The following is an 18918-nucleotide window of genomic DNA, read 5'->3' as shown; positions in this document are numbered from 1 at the left end:
GAGCTAGCACTCAGTCTCTTCTGGGAGTCCCTCCCTCTTGCAAGGCCCTTACTGCCAAACAGAGGGAGAGGCCCAGAAGGGCCCAGGCTGGAGCCCAGACGCTGTATGTACACGTGCATAAAGGTGCACAGGTGAGTCTCGTGGAGTTCATGCTTCTTTCTACATTTTAATGCCAAATGTTAATGCAGTGCCTGTGTTTCTGCTCCCTTCTGCCACTATGAGTAATTAAAAAGGAATAATTTACTATAATGTTAATATCAAATGATGGCATTTTAACTCCTCTATTGGAAAATCATAAAACTTACTGTGGACTCCATCCCTTGTGAACAATAGCTTCTTGGAGGAGATGGATCTTAGAACCTCAGTCTGAACATGGACAGGATACAATTGCATCACCTAATGAGGCTGCAAAAAAGCCAAGTCTCTGGTTGGACACATATCAAATGTAATGTTGTGAAGATCTGTGTCTGTAAGCTGGTGCTGGGAATCATCATGAAAGGCTCAATGAGTACAGAGCGGGGGGGTTATGGGACAAGAAGGTGGGTAATTGTCTACCCCTGGTTGTTTTATTCATTCATTCATTCATGCATGCATATATGCATGCATGAATTCATTCATTAATTTTGATCCTTCTTTTAGTCGTCCATTGAACTGTTCTTTCTCCCATTTAAGCTTTTACTCTGTGCCAGGCAGTAAATTAAGCTCTATGGAGAGGATAGAAAAGAAGCCACAAATCAGTCCCTGCCTTCCTGGAGCTTATATTCTGGTAGAGAAGAGAGACACTGAACAAGTGATTGTGGGTGTAGGAAGTGTTACAGGTGTAGAAGTTCAAGGACCATTGTGACATAATAGGTGGAGCTTTCCTAGAGGGATACCGAGGACAAGTTTCCTAAAGAAAGTAAGGTTTAAGATGATACAAGAGGGTTAAGGAGTTAACACTGCAAACAAGGATTAGGAAACCAACAGAAAAGTCACACACAGACCCTATTTTAAGAAAATATGGTTCATTCAACAAACGGAAACACCATCTCAAGAGACTGAGTTGCAGAGAGAGAGGTGGAGAGGCTGAAGGGATGAGCAGGGACTGTATGAAGTAGCCTCAGGCCATGGGATCAATTTCTCATTTTCTCTACCCTCTCTGTGAGGCTGGTATGGAACCATTACATGGCACGTGGTTGCGGGATGTACCCATCAGATATTCTAAACCCATGCAGGAAAGCACTTTCCCTGCTTGGAGAGGATGAGGAAGGGGAAGTTCATAATCATGCTCTTTCTGAAGGAGACACCTTGCAGTAACTTGATGATTTCCATGTATTGGTTCAGAAGTATTTCCGGACCTTTCCAAACCATATCCCCCATGTAAGGCCTGTTCTGTCTCTGCATTGTGTGCATATTTGATGTATTTTTAACCTTCTGAGGAAAACAAACAGTTTGCTCCCCTGGGCAGTGTGGCTGCAGGTGGGGACAAATGAAGCCTGGGATTGATCACAACCCTGGAACACTCCATTAACGATCAGCAACCCCATGGCAATTTATCGCGGTCGAGTACCATCCGCGCGGCCCCTTTTATAGAACTCCATCCAGTGCAGCTTCATTAATATGAGGGCTGCTGTGAAAATAGCTGGATGGTTATCGATCCCCTTTATTAGCCAGCGTTGGCTCAGATTTTCCTAGCCTAGGCTGAGGAGGTGAGGACAGAGGGGGTTGGAAGTGTTTAAAAATGGAAATGGCTTTTAAGCAAGTTGTTGCTGTTCCAGGAGCGGCGGCTACTGTCGGGCGTCTTGCTTAAAAACAAAAACAAGGAGAAGCTCCCTGTCATCGCAGCCCTCACACCTCTCCTCCCAGCCTGTCTGTTCAGAACACCCTCCCCTGGGGCGCTCCGTGGCTTGGAGTGTTTTGCAGAGAATGAAATGAACACCATTAATAACGAGTGGCATTATTAGGGGCGGCAACCTTGTGCTGAGTCCTCCATATCCAGGCCCCGGGCCTGGGGGGTGGGGGGAGGGCATGGAAGGCACGCACCAGCAGGGGGCGAGGAGGCAGATGACGGGGAGCCCTGGTAGCCTGGCCTAAAGGCTATGGAGCTTCTGAGCAAGAAGCCCTGAGCTTTCTTTCCAGCTCTGCCATTTGCTTATCCAGGAGCCCAGGTCTTCTTATCTGTGAAGCGGGCCTCATAATACCATTGAACTTTCCTGAGCGCAGTGCTTCTGGAGAACAGCGGGGTTTAAGAAATACCCCCACTCTTTTGTGTTGCTGGAAGTACCTCACTGCAAAAAACCACTCTTCCCATGCACCTCGCTAAGACGCAGGTGCCTACCTATTTACCTTTGACAGACCAAATTCCCATTCTTTATCTATAAATGGTTAACTGAACTCTTTGTCCCCAGTGACCAATCTGGACAAAGTGCTAGCTAATTTGACTTGAGGAGACTTAGTCTGGCTTTTCACCGACCCCATCCCTCACCCCTCACCCCTCACCCCTGAACTCTGACCCACTCTTGAGCAGATGAGCGCATAGGGCGCTTAAGCAGGCGCTGGAACTTAGAGCAGCCCCTGTTAACAGCCCTTCGGAAAATCACCTGACTGTAAGGAGGACGGTTTCCTGTTCAATGGCCCCTTCTCCCACCACCTACTTTCCCTGCTCCCCAAACCCAGTTCTCTCTAGCCTTGTTTTACTTTCCCTTGCCTTCACTAAGAGAGGCTTGCAGGTAATGACAGCTAGAGTCTTCTCTCTGTTGCAGTGCTGTTGCAAATAAAGGCTCTCTCTCCCTAAGTCTGGGTTTGCTTTTAGTTGAAGGTAGAATATGTTTCAGCCCATTTCGAATAATAAAAAGGAGAAGAGGGAAATATGCTTGAGAAAATTTATTATAACGATAATGACAGTGATATTAACCTTTTCCTTAATTTCCTTGGGACAATTTTCCTTAATTTTTACATTTCCCCAAATACTGATTTATCCTTCTTTGCTGTGTCACAACCACACTTCTTAAAATGTTATCTGTAATTCTAATTTCTTTTGTCGCTTCCTATCCACACTTCAACCTCCCGCCAGCTGCCTTCTGCTCTCCCACACCCCTGTCTCCACTATTCCCCCCAAAATCCTCTAGCCATTTTTACTAGGGACCACCTCCATGCCAAATCCAGTAGATATTTCTACAACTTTATCTTAGTGTTTTTTGGTTTTGTTTGTTTTTTGTTTTTTATCTTTCTGGAGCATTTGACACTGTTGGAAAAGAACCCATACCTGATACTCTTCCCTGTGGAGTATTTTATTCTGATTCACTTTTCTGGATCTCCTTCTCCTGCCACCCTTAAATGTTGATGATCCTAAGTTCTCGTGGCATTCTGCGTGGTTCCTAAGTGACCTCATACCTTCTCTTCATATTGGTGACGTCCATATCTGCAGCCCCATTGAACCCTGGGCTGCTTTTTTGAAGTCCCTCCCCGGAAAGATCCCATTTTAAAACTCTAGAACTGAGTTCAGCATCTCTACCTTATATTATGTCCGTAAAATTCCATCCTTCTCCTGTGTTTACTTACTTCATCTATTCATTCACACAAAAACTTTTATTGGATAGCTACCGTGTGCTATCGATACTTAGTAAGTGTTAGAAATGAAGTGATGCAGGAGAAAGACACAGTGTCTGCCCTCTGGGAGCTTATGGGCTAATGAGAGAGGCTCACATAGAATAAATAATTATACACGTAGTTAATTATGAGTAGTTAATTATGATTGTATGAGTACGCTAATAAGCAGAAAGTTTTGTAAGTCAGATATCGGACATACGAAAGATATGCCCTTTTCTTTAACCTCCTGTGGGTTCTGCCTCCCTGATATCTCACCAATCCATTTCATAGGGTTCTTGTAGAAAACCTGCTTCCTTAGTTCAGGCCCTCACGTGTCACTACTGGGGTAGTTGCAGCCACCTTGTAAACCTTCCCCCTGCCCCTCTGAAATCTACCTTTCACACTGTGATCATTCAGTGAAGCTGGTCTTCCCCAGCCAAATCTCTGCATCGGTCAGTTTTAATTCTCCCCTTTTCCTTCTTAAAATCTTATGCTAGTTTTATATTTACTTCTGGGTAAAACTTAGGTGTGTCATGCAGAGCACCTTATTGTGTCCTCTATCTGTCCTCACCTCCCTCAGGGAAAAGCTGCTTTCAAGCCACTCAGGTTCCACACGTTTCCATGGATGCCCCCCCCCCCGCCCGGCCCCCTGACCTATAAGCCTTTGTATTCCTATCAGTACTTGTATTGGGGACCCTAGTCACGTTCCCAGAAGGCCAAGAGCACATGATATCCCCACCACCACTGGGCATCTGCTTAGGTCAGGTTCTCCATCTTGGTCTTCTCTGGTTTTCTATTATAACGTCTGGCATATGGCAGATGCTGAGTAACATATGTGTTTTTATAATGAATGAAGTTACATTCGGCCCAGATTACATGAAAATGTTTCAATCATGGGGAAGTTGTTTTTTTTGTTTTTGTTTTTGTTTTTTTAAGACTGTATTTACTTATTTGACAGGGAGAGAGTGTGCACACAAGCAGGGGTAATGGCAGAGGGAGAGGGAGAAGGAGGCCCCCTGCCCAGCAGGGAGCCCAGTGCGGGGCTCCATCCCAGGACCCTGGGATCATGACCTGAGCCTAAGACAGACGCTTAAATGACTGAGCTACACAGTGCCCCTATCATGGGGAAGTACTTTGATCATTGTTTACCTACAAAGTCTCATGTTTAGGTTTGCAAAAGGCAACTATGATTCTTCCAAATTAATGGGAGGGTATAGGGGGAGTGTTATTAGTGATTGTTCTCCAAATAAAAACATGCATGTGGTTATGTCTAATGTCCAAATTCCAGTTTAGTAAAATTCCAATCAGAATTTACTTACTGCTCCCCCCCCCACTTTGGTCTCTCTCTTCATCACCAGTCAAATCTCGCCCTGCGTGTTCTCAGGAGTAGCAAGAATGTCTTTGTTTTTTGTTTTTTTTTCAGGAGGAGGTGACACATGCTTTGGGGTTAGATTGAGATTGCAGGATTCAAGAAATATGCTTTATTATCTTTCAGAATCCCTGTTAGATCAATATTACTGAAAATGCTTTTATCTGTTCTTGAAGACTTAATATTCTGGTTATTACTGGTTGATTCCTATTCAACTATCAGATCTATTTGGAGAGAGGACACATAGTTCAGAGCATTTTCAAAGAGTCATGACCCAGACTGAATGCACCTGACTTGTCTGGAAGGCTGGTTCAGATGGTACGATTTCAGCCTTCACACTGACTCAGAACCTCAGACAATGGGACATAGGAGTGTGTGTGTGCTGAGTTATACTCCCACTGATCACAGAGTTTAGGTTCTTGATTCAGGTAGTCTTGGGTTTTAATATTAATAATATCATTTATTAGCTAAGTGACTTAGGGATATTAAGAATGTTTCAAGCCGACTTGGCAGAGTCCTGGCTGCCAGAGAGCACCCTACCCCCCCGAAGCCTGAGTACCTGTGCGCCAGGTGACATACCCCACACTCACAGCAAAGCTGGCTGCCTTTCATCTGGACCATGCCCCAGTACTTTAAGTTGTTTTTTCCCACTTCTTTTACATTAGTTTAGTCTAAAATAACTCAGCTCATTCATTTTTATAACCAAAACATCTGGGAAAAGCCCGGCATTTCTATTGCATTTTTAACAGGGTAAGTGAATTTAATCTGTATTTCCTGCAGCTGCTATTTCCCCTCCTACTGGGTTCTCCGGCTTTCATTCCACCCCAACACAACACAATTTCATCACAGGGTTTTTAAGAGGAAGGCTTATTTCCATTTTCAAGCAGCTCAGCGGGATCCTGTAATTCTATAAGGTGTGTAAGCACAAATGAGCTAGTGAGGTCTTAGTCAAGGCGACCTAGGGAGTTCAAGGCCAGACGCTGAGATCTGACAGATTCTCCAAGAAAAAGATCCAGAACGCTACTCACTTTCCCACCTCCTTGTAGTCCAGATCAAATGAGCTTGCTCCTTTTGAAAAACATCTTGGAGAAGCACTCCACAGTTGTGACATTGCTCCCTCCTTTTATAATTGAATCATTTCTGGGAAAGGTTGGTCAAACAAGGTAGAAGCTAGACCCAGCCTGGTGATTTACTCACTGCCAGCCCCAGTTGCCCAGGCCCCTACTGTGAATGCTTGTCACCAAGGTGACCAGGGTCCTCTCCTGCCTTCTCAGGAAGCTATGATTTTTGGCATATCTACCTGTGTAGTTATACATTTTTTAGGTTTTTTTAAATGTTTTTTTTATTATATTATGTTAGTCACCATACAGTACATCCCTACATCCCTGGTTTTTGATGTAAAGTTCGATGATTCATTAGTTGCGTATAACACCCAGTGCACCGGCTTCCATTATGTCCAGTGTTTATCTGTGTCAACATTTCCTCCTGACAGTGCGAATTCCTCAGGGAAGGACTTGAATTTGCAATGATCTTTGTACAGCGCCTAGCCACGTATGAAAACTGGCTTTTTAGAATCTATTTTGAATTGTGAACGGATCAGATTTGATCTTAGAAATGTTCTAGTCCAGGTATATAAACTAAAGTGACTTTAGGGCCCAGGAAGTTAACATGCATATGTAAGAGGCAGGTCATAGGAGCGTTCGGGTACCTAAGGCTGAGGCTTCCTGAGGGCAGACTTCACCTGAAGACGACACTGCCAGGTGTTCGGTAGAGGCTGTGGTCAAACCAAACATTTGTGATTCATAGTCATCCCGTGGGTCGTAGGGTTGCAACTTCTGTTGTGGAGGCTACGTATCCAAATGGTTAGAAGTCACAATTAGGTTAGAGCCCTGCAACAGGGGCTCAACACTTGGTTCTGCCACTTACTGGCTATGTAATATGAAGCAAGTTGGCAAACCTCTGCATACCTTATTATGGGAATAATACTACTTCTGTTGTAGAATTATTTGGATTTTTAACTGAAATAATACTTTTAGATGACTTAGCATAGTGCTCAGATGTTAGCTATTTTTATCGATAGCCCATCCTCTTCAGTATTTTGGTGAGAAAATTGAAGCTCAGGGACATAGACACTTTCACACCATTTAGCTAACTTTTAGCAGAGTTTCTACTAGGACACAGAACACTAAAGCCCAGGTTGAGTATCCTTCCTGCTATTATCAGTGATTTTCAAATATTATTTTACTAGCAGCAGAACCTCCCTCACCTCTTCCTCCCCAGATATCATGCAGAACTCCAGGATAAAACAGATTCAAGTGGTACCGCTCTGGTTGAAACAGAGTTGGAAGCCCAGAGGCCCCCCCCCCCCTGCTGACTCTGCCTCCCTGCCACCCTTCTCCCAATCCCCACGACTCTGAAGATCCCCAACAGAAGTTTCACAACCACTACACTAAAAAGTTTGAAAACATAAATGAAGATCTAAAGAAGGGATAAGCCCTGTCTTCTTTGCATGTGTGAGTTTCCTCTTGCAAGGCTGTATGTCTCCGTTAGCGCTAACACTAACTTTCAGATATAAAAATAAAAAATGAAAGTGGATGAATCCCTTGAAGCCATGGAAAATGATACCCACCAAAGCCCCTTACACCCATTTTACTGTCACTTAGCAAGGAACAGAAATCATGAAGCTCTTAATTTATAGCCTTGGTCCGACACAGAATTGTTTAACATTGCCTATAACTCAGGCTTTTTCTCCACCATTCATAAGTCATGGTAATTACTCTGGGTCCCCATGGGCAGAGAGATATGGAGATCTGCTGCCTTACAGGTGTTCCGTCTTCTTCCAGGACATGCACATTATCAGTACCGATGAGAACCAAGTGTTTGCAGCCGTCCAAGAATGGAACCAGAACGACACGTACAACCTCTACATCTCAGACACGCGGGGCATCTACTTCACCCTGGCCATGGAGAACATTAAGAGTAGCCGAGGCCTGATGGGAAACATTATTATTGAATTGTATGAGGTATGTAGCCAAGATGATTCTGCACCTGGGTCTGCCTCTCTTTTGCAGAAGTTATTAATGGAATAAACACAAGCATTGCAGTCAGCCAGTCCTGGGTTCAGATGGCAGCTGTACCCTTTATCAACTGTGTGACTTCGGGCAAGGGACTTAGCTTCCCTGTGCCTCAGTCTCCTTACCTGTAAAATGGGAATCAAATATTTGCCTAATAAGATGGTTGTGGGAATGAGAGAGAATGTATATGAATCATTTGGTGTGGTGGTTGACTCAGCAAAGTTGAACAGAGGATAGCTGAAGTGGATGCTCTTTTGTGAATGAGCACGATTACGAGCCAGACGTCCAGGTATTTGACCTACATGAGCTCACATAAGTCCCTTTTTCAACTCAACGGACTCTGAGTGGAGGTACCTACCTATTTGTATATCTTAAAGTATTTGGAAAATTACATCTTATGAACACATTTTACGGGAAAAGAAAAGTGACTATCAATGCTGGGATGAGGGTTTCCCTAAAATGCCACCAGATGCCAACATCGGTGCATGGTGAAGAACTAACCTTGACTTATGCTGAGCTGTTGCTTAATAAGAGCACCTTACTAGGTTTCCAGTTCTATTGAGGTTTTGTTTATTGATATGCTCACCAGTTAAGAAATAAATTATCTAGGAAACCAAGTGACTCCACGGAAGAACGAGAGGAAAACGAGTTGTTTCAGTGATCCTAGGCCTGTGGTACTTTTTATGTCTCTCGTGGCAGTGTCTGAGCTTTAGATCTAAATGTTACCAAGCTGATTATCAGTCTTTTTGCCCTGGGGAGGAAGAAGTGGAAGACATTCCATATTTTAAGACTTGCATGAGTCAAGAACTAGATGGATGGTGTACATTGTAAGACCGTGAGCTGGCCAATCTAATTGCACAGAATAAATGCTCGTCAAGTACAGGAATGAGTGCCAGATAGGTGGTTGGAGTTCGGATTCTAGAAGGCATTTAATGCCAAGAAAATAAACTGTATCCGGACACAAGCTAGACCATGACCATATTGAAGGCTTTGGAGGGTGATGCTGTTTTGCACCTGGAGATGCATTCTGTGATTTGGAGATAAAGCTGAATTTAATTGGTCTCTAGGGGTCATTAGTTTTTAACCTCCTTCACTGGAGATTCTCATAGAAACTGAGATTGTGTACCATATGGCTGGTTAGCAAAGAGACTATAATTTTTCTGGACTCTGAATGCCCTTGAGTAATGCAGCTGGGAAAACTAGTAAGCTTTCACATTCAATTCCACTAAATTAATACACTTTCATAGAGTATATTTTGTTTGATGAGATGAAGCTGGTGCACGTGACTCACAATCTCCTGGAAAGATACGTGACCCTATTAGGGTAGTTAGTGATCACAGACTAACTTGTCTTAAAGCTGTGATTTTTCATGTTGTAGACTCACTACAGAGGAAGGTTCATTCTAACTTGAGGAATTTGGGGGGAGGAGGGTACTTGGAGATGAATTGGCTTAAAGAATGAATTACTAGAACTTGGGAGAAAGGCATGTCTGGCAGAATCCCAGCATAAGATGAGAACCAGAGTCTGATGAGTAGATGCCCATTTTCTTAGAATGTTGAGTGACTTTGGGGAACAGTGGGGATAAATATTGCACAGATGCTAGTAAAGAGCTGGATTGAAGAGTTGGGCATTTATTTGATGGGCTAATATTTCTCTCTGTTTTTCCCCTACATCTACATACCCAGAAAATGATATTTGGATGTATGATGCAGTCTCCTATGCCAAGTTAATGTGTAACTTTATAGTATGACATGATAGGATATTACACCTGTTTAACCTTGTCTGAAATGTCAGAGAGATGCCTTCAGGTCATGCAGATGTGAGTTGGCTTGGGATGAGCACAGCCACTTAAATCTACTTACTAATATATCACTCCATCTTGCATGTGGCCCTCTCAAGCTTCTTCTTGACCATGGGAAGGGGACAAAGAACATGAGAACTTACTTGAGAATTCATCTTGCAGGTCTTGGCACTAAAAGACCTTGGAAACCATTGAGTGGGAATCCACCCCCCCACCCCACCCCCACCACTGAACTCCCTAAAACTGAATAAAGCAGAGACATTGTCTGTTTCCTCGTCTGTTGGAGCAGCCTCCTGCTGTAGAGAGACCCTTCTCATTCTTCCTTTAATCCCTGCTTCCAAGTACAATAGTGTCATGGCTGTAATTACATAATCAGGTGAGAAAATAATTCTTGAAGGCCAAATAATAATTTCTCTTTTAAGGTGTCAGAGCCCGTTCCATCAAGACAAGTCTGATGATGATAATGAATATAATCTATTATGCGTGTTCACCATTATTCTGTGATACTCTTTTCACATAAAGCTTTGTTGTGGTTTCTTCACATCACTAACTCCAAACTACATTTCTTCTTAGTTGCTTTCCACTGATAAATCAAGAAACAAATATTCTTTCCAACACCCTCAATTATATTATGGAAACATGCTCCGAGCTGCTGGTCAGATGCATTTTCTTCAATATTTTCCTGGATATTAAGCATCCAACTCGTACCTCATTATAATAATAACAACAGCATACCAGGTACTGCCTAAGACCGGTGTTGAATAAATACATAATGTCAGCTACAGATGCGCTTCTAAATGTTCTACCACCCCCATTGTTCAAGTAAAAGAAACAGGTGAAATTAATTATAATAATATATTTTATTTAACCAAAATATCTAAAATGTTATCATTTTAGTATGTGCTCTATTTGAAAAATCACTAATGAGATATTTTATGTTTTTCCATACTAAATCTCCAAAATTCTGGGTGTATTTCACACTTCCCATATATCTCAATTCATGTGCTAAATTTTCATCAGAGATACTTCATCAGTATTTACATTTCATAAAATTTACAGTAGAAAAAGTAGATTCACATACCCAAGTTATTCCAAACATACTTAAAAGTTTGCCAATAACAGAATTGGGTATCAGTTTTTAAACTGAAGTTCAAATTGGTTAAAATGAAATACAGATAAACTTCAGTTCCTTAGTCACACTGGCCACATTTCAAGTGCTCAGTAGCCATACATGGCTAGTGGCCATAGTATTGGTTTACATAACCCAAAATGACTTATATATTTTTTTATTTATCTATTTCCATATCTCTTAATGGTCGGTATCATTCCCCCTGGTGCCTATGAGAGTACAGAGGTGCAGAGAATTCAGTACCTTGGCTCAGATCACACAGAGAGTAAAATCGTAGAGCTATGTTTGAACCGGTCAATGTATATTTGAATAAAATGCCCAGGCTCTTCCCACTATGCATTTTTTTCACATTTATTTTTTTAATGGAGGTATAATTTATGTATAGTAAAATTTACCCTTTCTGGTATGCAGTTCTATGAGTTTTGACTTGGGTATACAGTTGTGTAACTACCACCATAATCAAGATAGAGAACTATCACCCCCAAATATTTCCTCCGATGGCTTTTTTGTAGTCAGCCATTCTCCTACCCCAAATCATTGGCAGACCAGTCTGATTTCTTTCTCTGTCCTGTTTTGCCCTTCCCGGATTTTCATGGGATTGGAATCATACAGTAGGTAGTCTTTTGAGCTTGGCTTCTTTAAAATCATGCACTTGAGGTTCCCGCATGTTGTTGAATATCAGTAGACATTCCTTTTTTTATTGCTGAGTAGTATTCCATTGTGTGGATGTACCCGAGTTGGTTTATTCAATCAGCAGCTGAAGGACATTACAGTTGTTTCCAGTTCTGTGTGATAATGAATAAGACTTCTATAAACTCTCACGTGAACATACGTTTTTCTTTCTCATGGGTAAATACCTAAGAGTAGGATTGCTGGGTTGAATGTGATAGAATATGTTTATAAAAAGCCACCAAGCTGTTTCTAAAGTGGTGTCCTCATTTTTCATCCCCACCAGAGATGTTTGAGAGTTCTGGTTACTTCACATCCTCACCAACACTCGGTATTAGCAGGTGTGTGTGTGTGTGTGTGTGTGTGTGTGTGTGTGTAGCCCTTGTGAGAGGAGCCTAATGGTACCTTGTTGTGGGTTTAATCAGAATTTCCTAATGACTATGTGGACCTCACTAGGATGAATAAAATGAGACTTTCTGAGTCATCCTTAGTGTTCTGGTTTCTTTGCCCATCTTATTGACGTTCCCTTGCTCTCCCTGTCCCTTGTGCCTACTACTCCCCACCCTTGCTCTATCATGAACTTAAGTGACTCATCTTTGGCCAGATGGACAGCTGCTTCTAGACTCCACAGGGGCATCTTTCCCAGACTCACCTTCATCGTTCCCTCACCACCAGTCCCACTCTAGGGACAGCCCAAGGCAGACTGCGGTAATTGCTTTTCTCAGCGGAACCCTGGTTTCCTTGTCCTACGGGCCCAGGGAGGTGAGCAACAGATGCCCATGCCACCTGGACTCAGTGTTCTGCCAAGAGGCTGCTGTCAGTTTCCCTTCATACCTCAAATTGATTCCCAGGAGGAAAGTGGGCCATGCAGGCCTGTAGTTTTACTACCCTCTTCTGTGGGCACCATCCCAAGCTGGTGCCCTTCTCTTTGAACTCTGGGTCCAGCAGCTGCAAGCCATGCTTCGATTTCAAACAACAGTAGGAGGAAACGTGGTCAGAGTTTATCAGATGCCATGTACCTCCGTGGGTGGAAGAGTTAAAATGGGTGTCTCATTCTCTAATTCCTTTCTATCGTATGTAGTCAGGACCAGTAGTGTTTCATGTCACCTTTGCATCAGAGACATACATATGCCTCCATGTGTCCACATGCATGTGCATGTGGACGTGAGCACCAGGCTGCAGCATAAGTGCATTTCATAGTGGGGTTGCAGTCAAAACGTTTGAAAGCTGTTGGCCTAGGGCACACAGAAGCAAAGCGCCCTCTAAACTTATAGCCTATTTATACACGATATGGAGCCACGAGCAATTCAGTAATAATGTAAGGGTTTTGAGCAATCCAAATACAAACCAGAAGTGTTCTGGTTCTTTCGGACTGAAGGGAGATTGGTGTGGTTCACATGCAACTGCAGGGAGAAAGGCCTTCAGAGCTGCAAACGGCTTCCCTGGAAATCTCTCCTTCCCGTATCTTTTCAGACCTCATTCTCCAGAATTTGCTCTCAGAATATGTGGGGAATGCAAAAAATGCCCATCTGAGTGGTGTGGCGCTCAGTGAGAAAATATGGTAGTGACCATTCCATTTGCCAAAGACACTCATTCAGAAGAATACAAGAGGCAGCTGAATGGCTAGTAATTCATGCCATGATGCATCCAGCCAGGAGGCAATGGATTGGGGTGACAGGAGCCCCACAGGAGCAGGCTCAGAAGTCTAAGTCCAACTTGTATATTTTCTCCAGGCAGGTAGACACCAAGGCCCTGGATACGTCTTGGAGGGGGCCAACTGGCTCAGGGGAGAGTGTTCTCTAGAATATTATCTGGTGGTCCAACAGAAAAGATACCAGCCCCATGGCTAAAGAAAATACCAGAAGGCCTCCATCAGACAGTCCTAAAGAAACACAGATTCCATTCTCTGTGAGGAATAATTGGTAGTCAGATCTAAGAGAAACATTTTTGCAGTTGGTTTTAAAGGCCGAGGTGACGGGAGAGCCTCAGAGCCCCTAGATGAGCATAGAAGATGCCAGTCTTCCTGAAATGACACTGACTTGAAGCAGCTAGGGCAGGGAGGGTTTGTCTGGGGAAGGACAGAACTCTGACACCAGTGCCCCTCCCCCCACCTTGGCTCCTGTCCGTACCCACCCTCTGTTCAAGTTAGGAATTTAATCAATTCCTTTGTTGGCCATTTGTCAAATTCCCCTGGTGGTGTCCTTCCCAGATAAATTCTGTTCTCCTCTTGACATTCTTTGTCCATTTTTTTGTTTGTTTTTATCTGGGTTGGCATTCTTTTTCAAGGGCAGTCAGGTTACTTAAAAAAAAAAAGAGCAAAAACAAAACATACTTCTTATTTCACCAACTAAATCATGTCATTAAAAAAAAAATAAAAGCTCACATGTCGGCGAAATTTTTTCCCACTGGTATTCTCTCAGTTAACCATGATCCTCAAAGAATGGGGAATAAATACACTTAAAATTCTGAGATATTTCCAGAAAACCTATCATTCAACCTCATGTTTATATACATTTAAATGATTTGACTTGTCTTTTGGCTTTGGAACATGCTGGGATTATACAGGAAGTTAGGGATTCTTTGACATAGAGTGTTCTCATTCAGAATATCTGTTGTTATTGCCCAATGGTGTAGACATGGAAGGAATAAAAGTTTGAGTTGAATCTGTACTTACTCTAGAACCTTTCTGAATCATAAATTTCTTTTACTTCTCTAGCTTCTTATTTTGTGGTGTTCATCTTCTCCCTTCTAAATATCAAGGGCATGCAAATTCTAATAGATCAGGAACTCTGGCAAGAGTGCTCCACATTATCTTGTGTATCCATGGTTAGCCAGCTGCGGGAAAGAGGAAGGGCAGGGTTGAGTCTGTCTATTTCAAAGTGACCATTGGCTGAGACCCAGAGATGACATGGAAGTTATGCTGGATCACACAGAGAGCCAGTGGCACAGCCAAAGATGGATGCCATGTCACCAAGCCGGGTCATCTGCCTGAAAATATCTGCCTCGCTACTAATTGGGATGCCTAAACTTCCAGCATTAAGGATTATACCTTTATGCTTTCAAAATCTGCCTATAAGCTCCTCCTGAGCCAAAGTACATGTTCCCCAGAAGAGGTGACTCCTTCAGTTGTTACCAACCACTGCCACCTCAGAGGGAATGTTAATAGTTAATTAGGATAAGAGCCTATGAGAAGAATGCAGAAACATGTACGGTGGGAAAAACAGATGGGTAAAAGGGCAGTGGGACCTCTGGGTTAAGGGCAGGCAGTAAAGGGTGCAGAGATGAACTTAAACTTCTCTCAGAGACCACATGGTATATGGCATTTCTCACCATGTTCCTCCTCTTCTCTTCTTTTGTACCCCCAACACCCTGTGGAAAGTGCTAGGGCTTCTCCAAGATTATCAGCATTTGGCCCAACATGGTTCTCCATCTCTTGCCCTTTTTCCTAGGTAGCAGGTATCAAAGGGGTATTCTTGGCAAACAAGAAGGTGGATGACCAGGTGAAGACGCATATCACTTACAACAAGGGCAGAGACTGGCGCCTCCTTCAAGCCCCAGATGTGGACCTGCGTGGAAGTCCGGTACACTGCCTGCTGGTCAGTCACCCAGTCTCGCATAAGTCCACAGGGCAAGCTGGTCATCTGGGGATGTCCCATCAGGGGCTTTCTTCCAGCAAGGGGTCTTACGACTGTGGCTAGTGCTGGGCAGAGATTTCCCATAACTCCCAGGGCGATGATCTCCAGACTCAGACTGCCATACCACTTGGATGGAAAGTTCAGTTGAAATTCACAGGCTTGTACTGAGAATATAGTATGTGCTCCGACTCCTAGTAAGATAGAGACATGTTTAAGAGACGGTGCCTGCGTTCCGGGGTCCCGGACAGAGCTCAGGAGTAGAAACATGCCTGCTAACTGATACTGGTATGATACAGTTTGTTTGATAGATGTCAAAGTAAGCAAACGTTGCCTTACAAGCCCAGGAGAGGTCAGGCTGGTGGGTCCACATGGGACAATGGTTAATCTATCAGCATTCCCAGGGTGTCAGGTGTATGGAATACTGGGCACTATGGAGGGCATGATGTATAAGAAGTTTTCTCTGCCCTCAGTGGCAACTCTAGGTGGGAAGAGAAGACAGATTGTTAACAGTGAAATTCATGACCCTAAGTGAGAAACTCTTCCAAAGCCCCACAAATGGTTATGTTTGTTCTTAGCAAAAAGTTGCCTTTTGCCGTTGTTAAAAAGGTTTATTACCAACTTACCACTTTGTAGACTTTATGCTAAAAACTGGTGATATGGGGCAGATAGGGCCCTTTCCTTTTTTGTAGATTTCAATATAACACCCTGTTTTCTGCTGCGGTGCCAGGAAGATCAGAGACAAATGGGCACCCACCACTAGGAGCTTGTCATAGTGTGAATTTTCTTTTTTTCCTAGGCCTTATGCATGGCTTTATCTTATTTTCTTAACCTAATTTTTTCCTTTCCCCAATTTCATCATTCTCTTATTTTTATTTATTATATAGGCTACCTCTCTTTAAATCCCTCACCCTTTTTAAGAACACCTAAATAAGGATAAATGAGTAAATAAATTTCTGTTAATTTTAGACAGTGACTTCAAACATTTTAGGTAAAATTCAAGTAACATTATAAACAGGAATCAAATAATAAAGAAGAAACAGAAACAACATGGTTGAAGAAGAGGGTAGAGGGCCTGGAGACTGCTTCACTTAGCTTCCCCTCTGCCTCCCTCCCGGTGGCTACCTACAGCTCTAAAAAGCAGGAGGATGTGATGGTCAAGATCAGAAACAGAAGGTCAGGATTGTTCTGTGGGAAGGAATGGTCAGGGAGGCTTCATAAGGCTTACAGTGGACTGGACCTTGATGGATGGGACAGGGATGAGGAAGTGAGGGGAGGCCTACAGTTGTGATGGGGGCAGCTTCTGACGTGAGCATACGGGCTGCCTCAGGCAGAAATGTCTCCTGCCCAAATCTTAGTGTGCAGCTCTTTCTGGAAGCCTTATTTCTGGTGGGGCAGAGGGGTGTGTGTCAGAAGTTTGCTGGAATGAAGCTGTTTTCTTCTCCATTTTAGCCCTTCTGCTCCTTACACCTGCACTTGCAGATCTCTGAAAATCCATATTCTTCTGGAAGAATCTCTAGCAAGGAGACAGCCCCAGGACTCGTGGTGGCTACAGGTGAGAAGGACATTTCGTGTGCTTCTTCCTCCCTTGACAGCTTCTGGAATATGTTTATCATCTCTTTGGACTCATTTGAGTGTTTGGGTGAAAGTGATGGGTGCTCTCCCCAGAAAATAGTCAGGGTCATGGAACCCCAGAGTCAGTCTTTTGACCCAGGAAAAGAGCTCCAGACACTTGTACCTTCTAGGTTACTTGCATCCCACACCATCACGGAGCTGTCCCCTGTGCTTAACAAGAGGCCAGAGTTCCTCTCAAAGTAAACCGATCAGAAAGCTTGTTTGTCATAGGGAATACTCACTCTAAGACACCTTTGATATATGAACTTGCCAGCTCACCAAATATAAGTTGGGGTAGCTTTCTCTTTACACAGAGGATTCTTTGCAAAGGCTTTCACCCCAGAGCTGTTTTTAATAAGGAGGTCTCTGGTGCATGTAAAGGTTTGTTTACACATGATTAACCACTTGGTCGAGAGCCTGGGGGAAAGGGCAGAAAAACCTAAGGTTGCATTGTTGAAACCACTGTCCACTGAACATCAATCAGAAATAAAGATAAAGCAGCTCTGAAATGAAAATGAAAGTCTGGGGAATGTGCTCTGATTAGCATGCATTTGATTTACATGTACCTTTCAGGAATACATTGATGGCATAAAGCAGGGCAGGCTTCTCATCTCTGAGGTTAGAGCTCTGGTGTTAGGCTTTTCTTTAATGAAAGCAGATAAATTCACAGTGACTTCCTGAGATGGTATATTCTGCCTTGTCTTGTCAACCCGAAGCTCTGGCTCCTGGAGTCACTGCTCTCCTAGACAGGACTTCCTTCTCCATGCCCCCAGTTGCAGGAACTTTGAAACACCATCAGTGACTGACCACGTGAATCAGAATGCCTCGAGCATTCCAGGCCATTTCTGTCTACCCCGTAAGGATTGAATCGCTATATTGAACACCACTGGCTTCAGGACAGACTTTAGCTGAGGCTAGCGAGAGATGAGGGTTGGCTCTGTTGCTGTTCTGGCTTGGAGACCTATCCCCATACTCCCTAATCCTTGTGGGTTGGACCTCCCAACTCAGGGACTGCAACACTGTTTGTCTCTCCTCAAGGCCTACTGGACACGCTGGCTGGAGTAGAAGCAACATGGAAAACAGCAATCGGGGAAAAAAGAAAAAAAGAAAAAAAAAGAAAAGAAAGCAGTAATCAATAATGAAAGTTAGTATTATTTAATATGCCAATTATGTAGCCAGGCATTGTCCTATGGCACTTAACCACTCTGAACTTCAGTGTTTTCATTGGCAAGCGGGGTTGACAGTATTGACGTAACAGAATTGAAGGATTAAATGGAGAAATGGATTTAAGGTGCTCAGACAGTTCCTGGGACATATTGAATGCTCAATACATGTTAGCTCTTATCATCAGTAATATTACAGGCATTTAACCCTGATCTTCTTGTATCAGAAGACTATGATTTTTGCATCTCCTTCAACAGAATCCGTAAATCATATGCATACCCTAGGCCTACACTGACTGAATGAATATACTCAGGAACCCCGGTGTCCTGCTTTAGGAGCGGAGCTCTGACACTAGCCTTGTAAATTTGGCTTGTTCTTCAACCACTGGGCTTCGTTTTCCTCATTTATAAAACAGGTTTTGTTTTTTCCTACCTTGTGGGAGTTTGTAAAAATTAGAGATAGAAGAGTGTGTCCACAAGATCCAGCAGAGTGCTCAGAGAGTAGTGAGGTGGGATTAGCCGTAGATATTACCTGAGACCATCATGTGCCCCTAAATTAGTTGAATGTTAAGTCTTTATAAATTAACAAACATGAACAACACATTAAAGATTTGTTTTTGAAGGTTTTTTGTCAATAGATGCTTGACCCTTGAACAATGTGGACGTTAAGGGTGCCAATTCCCCTGTAGTCTAAAATCCACATATAACAATTGAGTCCCCAAAACTTAACTACTAATAACCTATTATTGACAGAAGCCCTACCAATAATATAAATAGTCAATTAACACGTATTTTGTATGTTATATGTATTGTATGCTGTATTCTTACAATAAAGAAGACTAGTGGAAAGAAAATGTTATTAAGAAAATCATGAGGAAGAGAAAATACATTTACAGTGCT

The 18918-nt window shown here is 43.1% G+C and overlaps 1 protein-coding gene across 1 annotated transcript in view; it reads left to right on the top strand.

The window, feature by feature from the left end:
- SORCS3 (sortilin related VPS10 domain containing receptor 3) overlaps positions 1-18918 on the top strand; it is a 567608-nt gene that overhangs the window by 458733 nt on the left and 89957 nt on the right. The window contains exons 9-11 of the mRNA XM_008686652.2: positions 7780-7959; positions 15059-15205; positions 16694-16796. Coding sequence (XP_008684874.2) covers positions 7780-7959; positions 15059-15205; positions 16694-16796 — 430 coding nt within the window. The remainder of the gene's footprint in view (positions 1-7779; positions 7960-15058; positions 15206-16693; positions 16797-18918) is intronic.

This window comes from Ursus maritimus, unplaced genomic scaffold, assembly GCF_017311325.1.
Source record: "Ursus maritimus isolate PB19 unplaced genomic scaffold, ASM1731132v1 scaffold_7, whole genome shotgun sequence".
NCBI lineage: Eukaryota > Metazoa > Chordata > Mammalia > Carnivora > Ursidae > Ursus > Ursus maritimus.
This window is presented reverse-complemented; position numbering and strand designations above follow the sequence as displayed.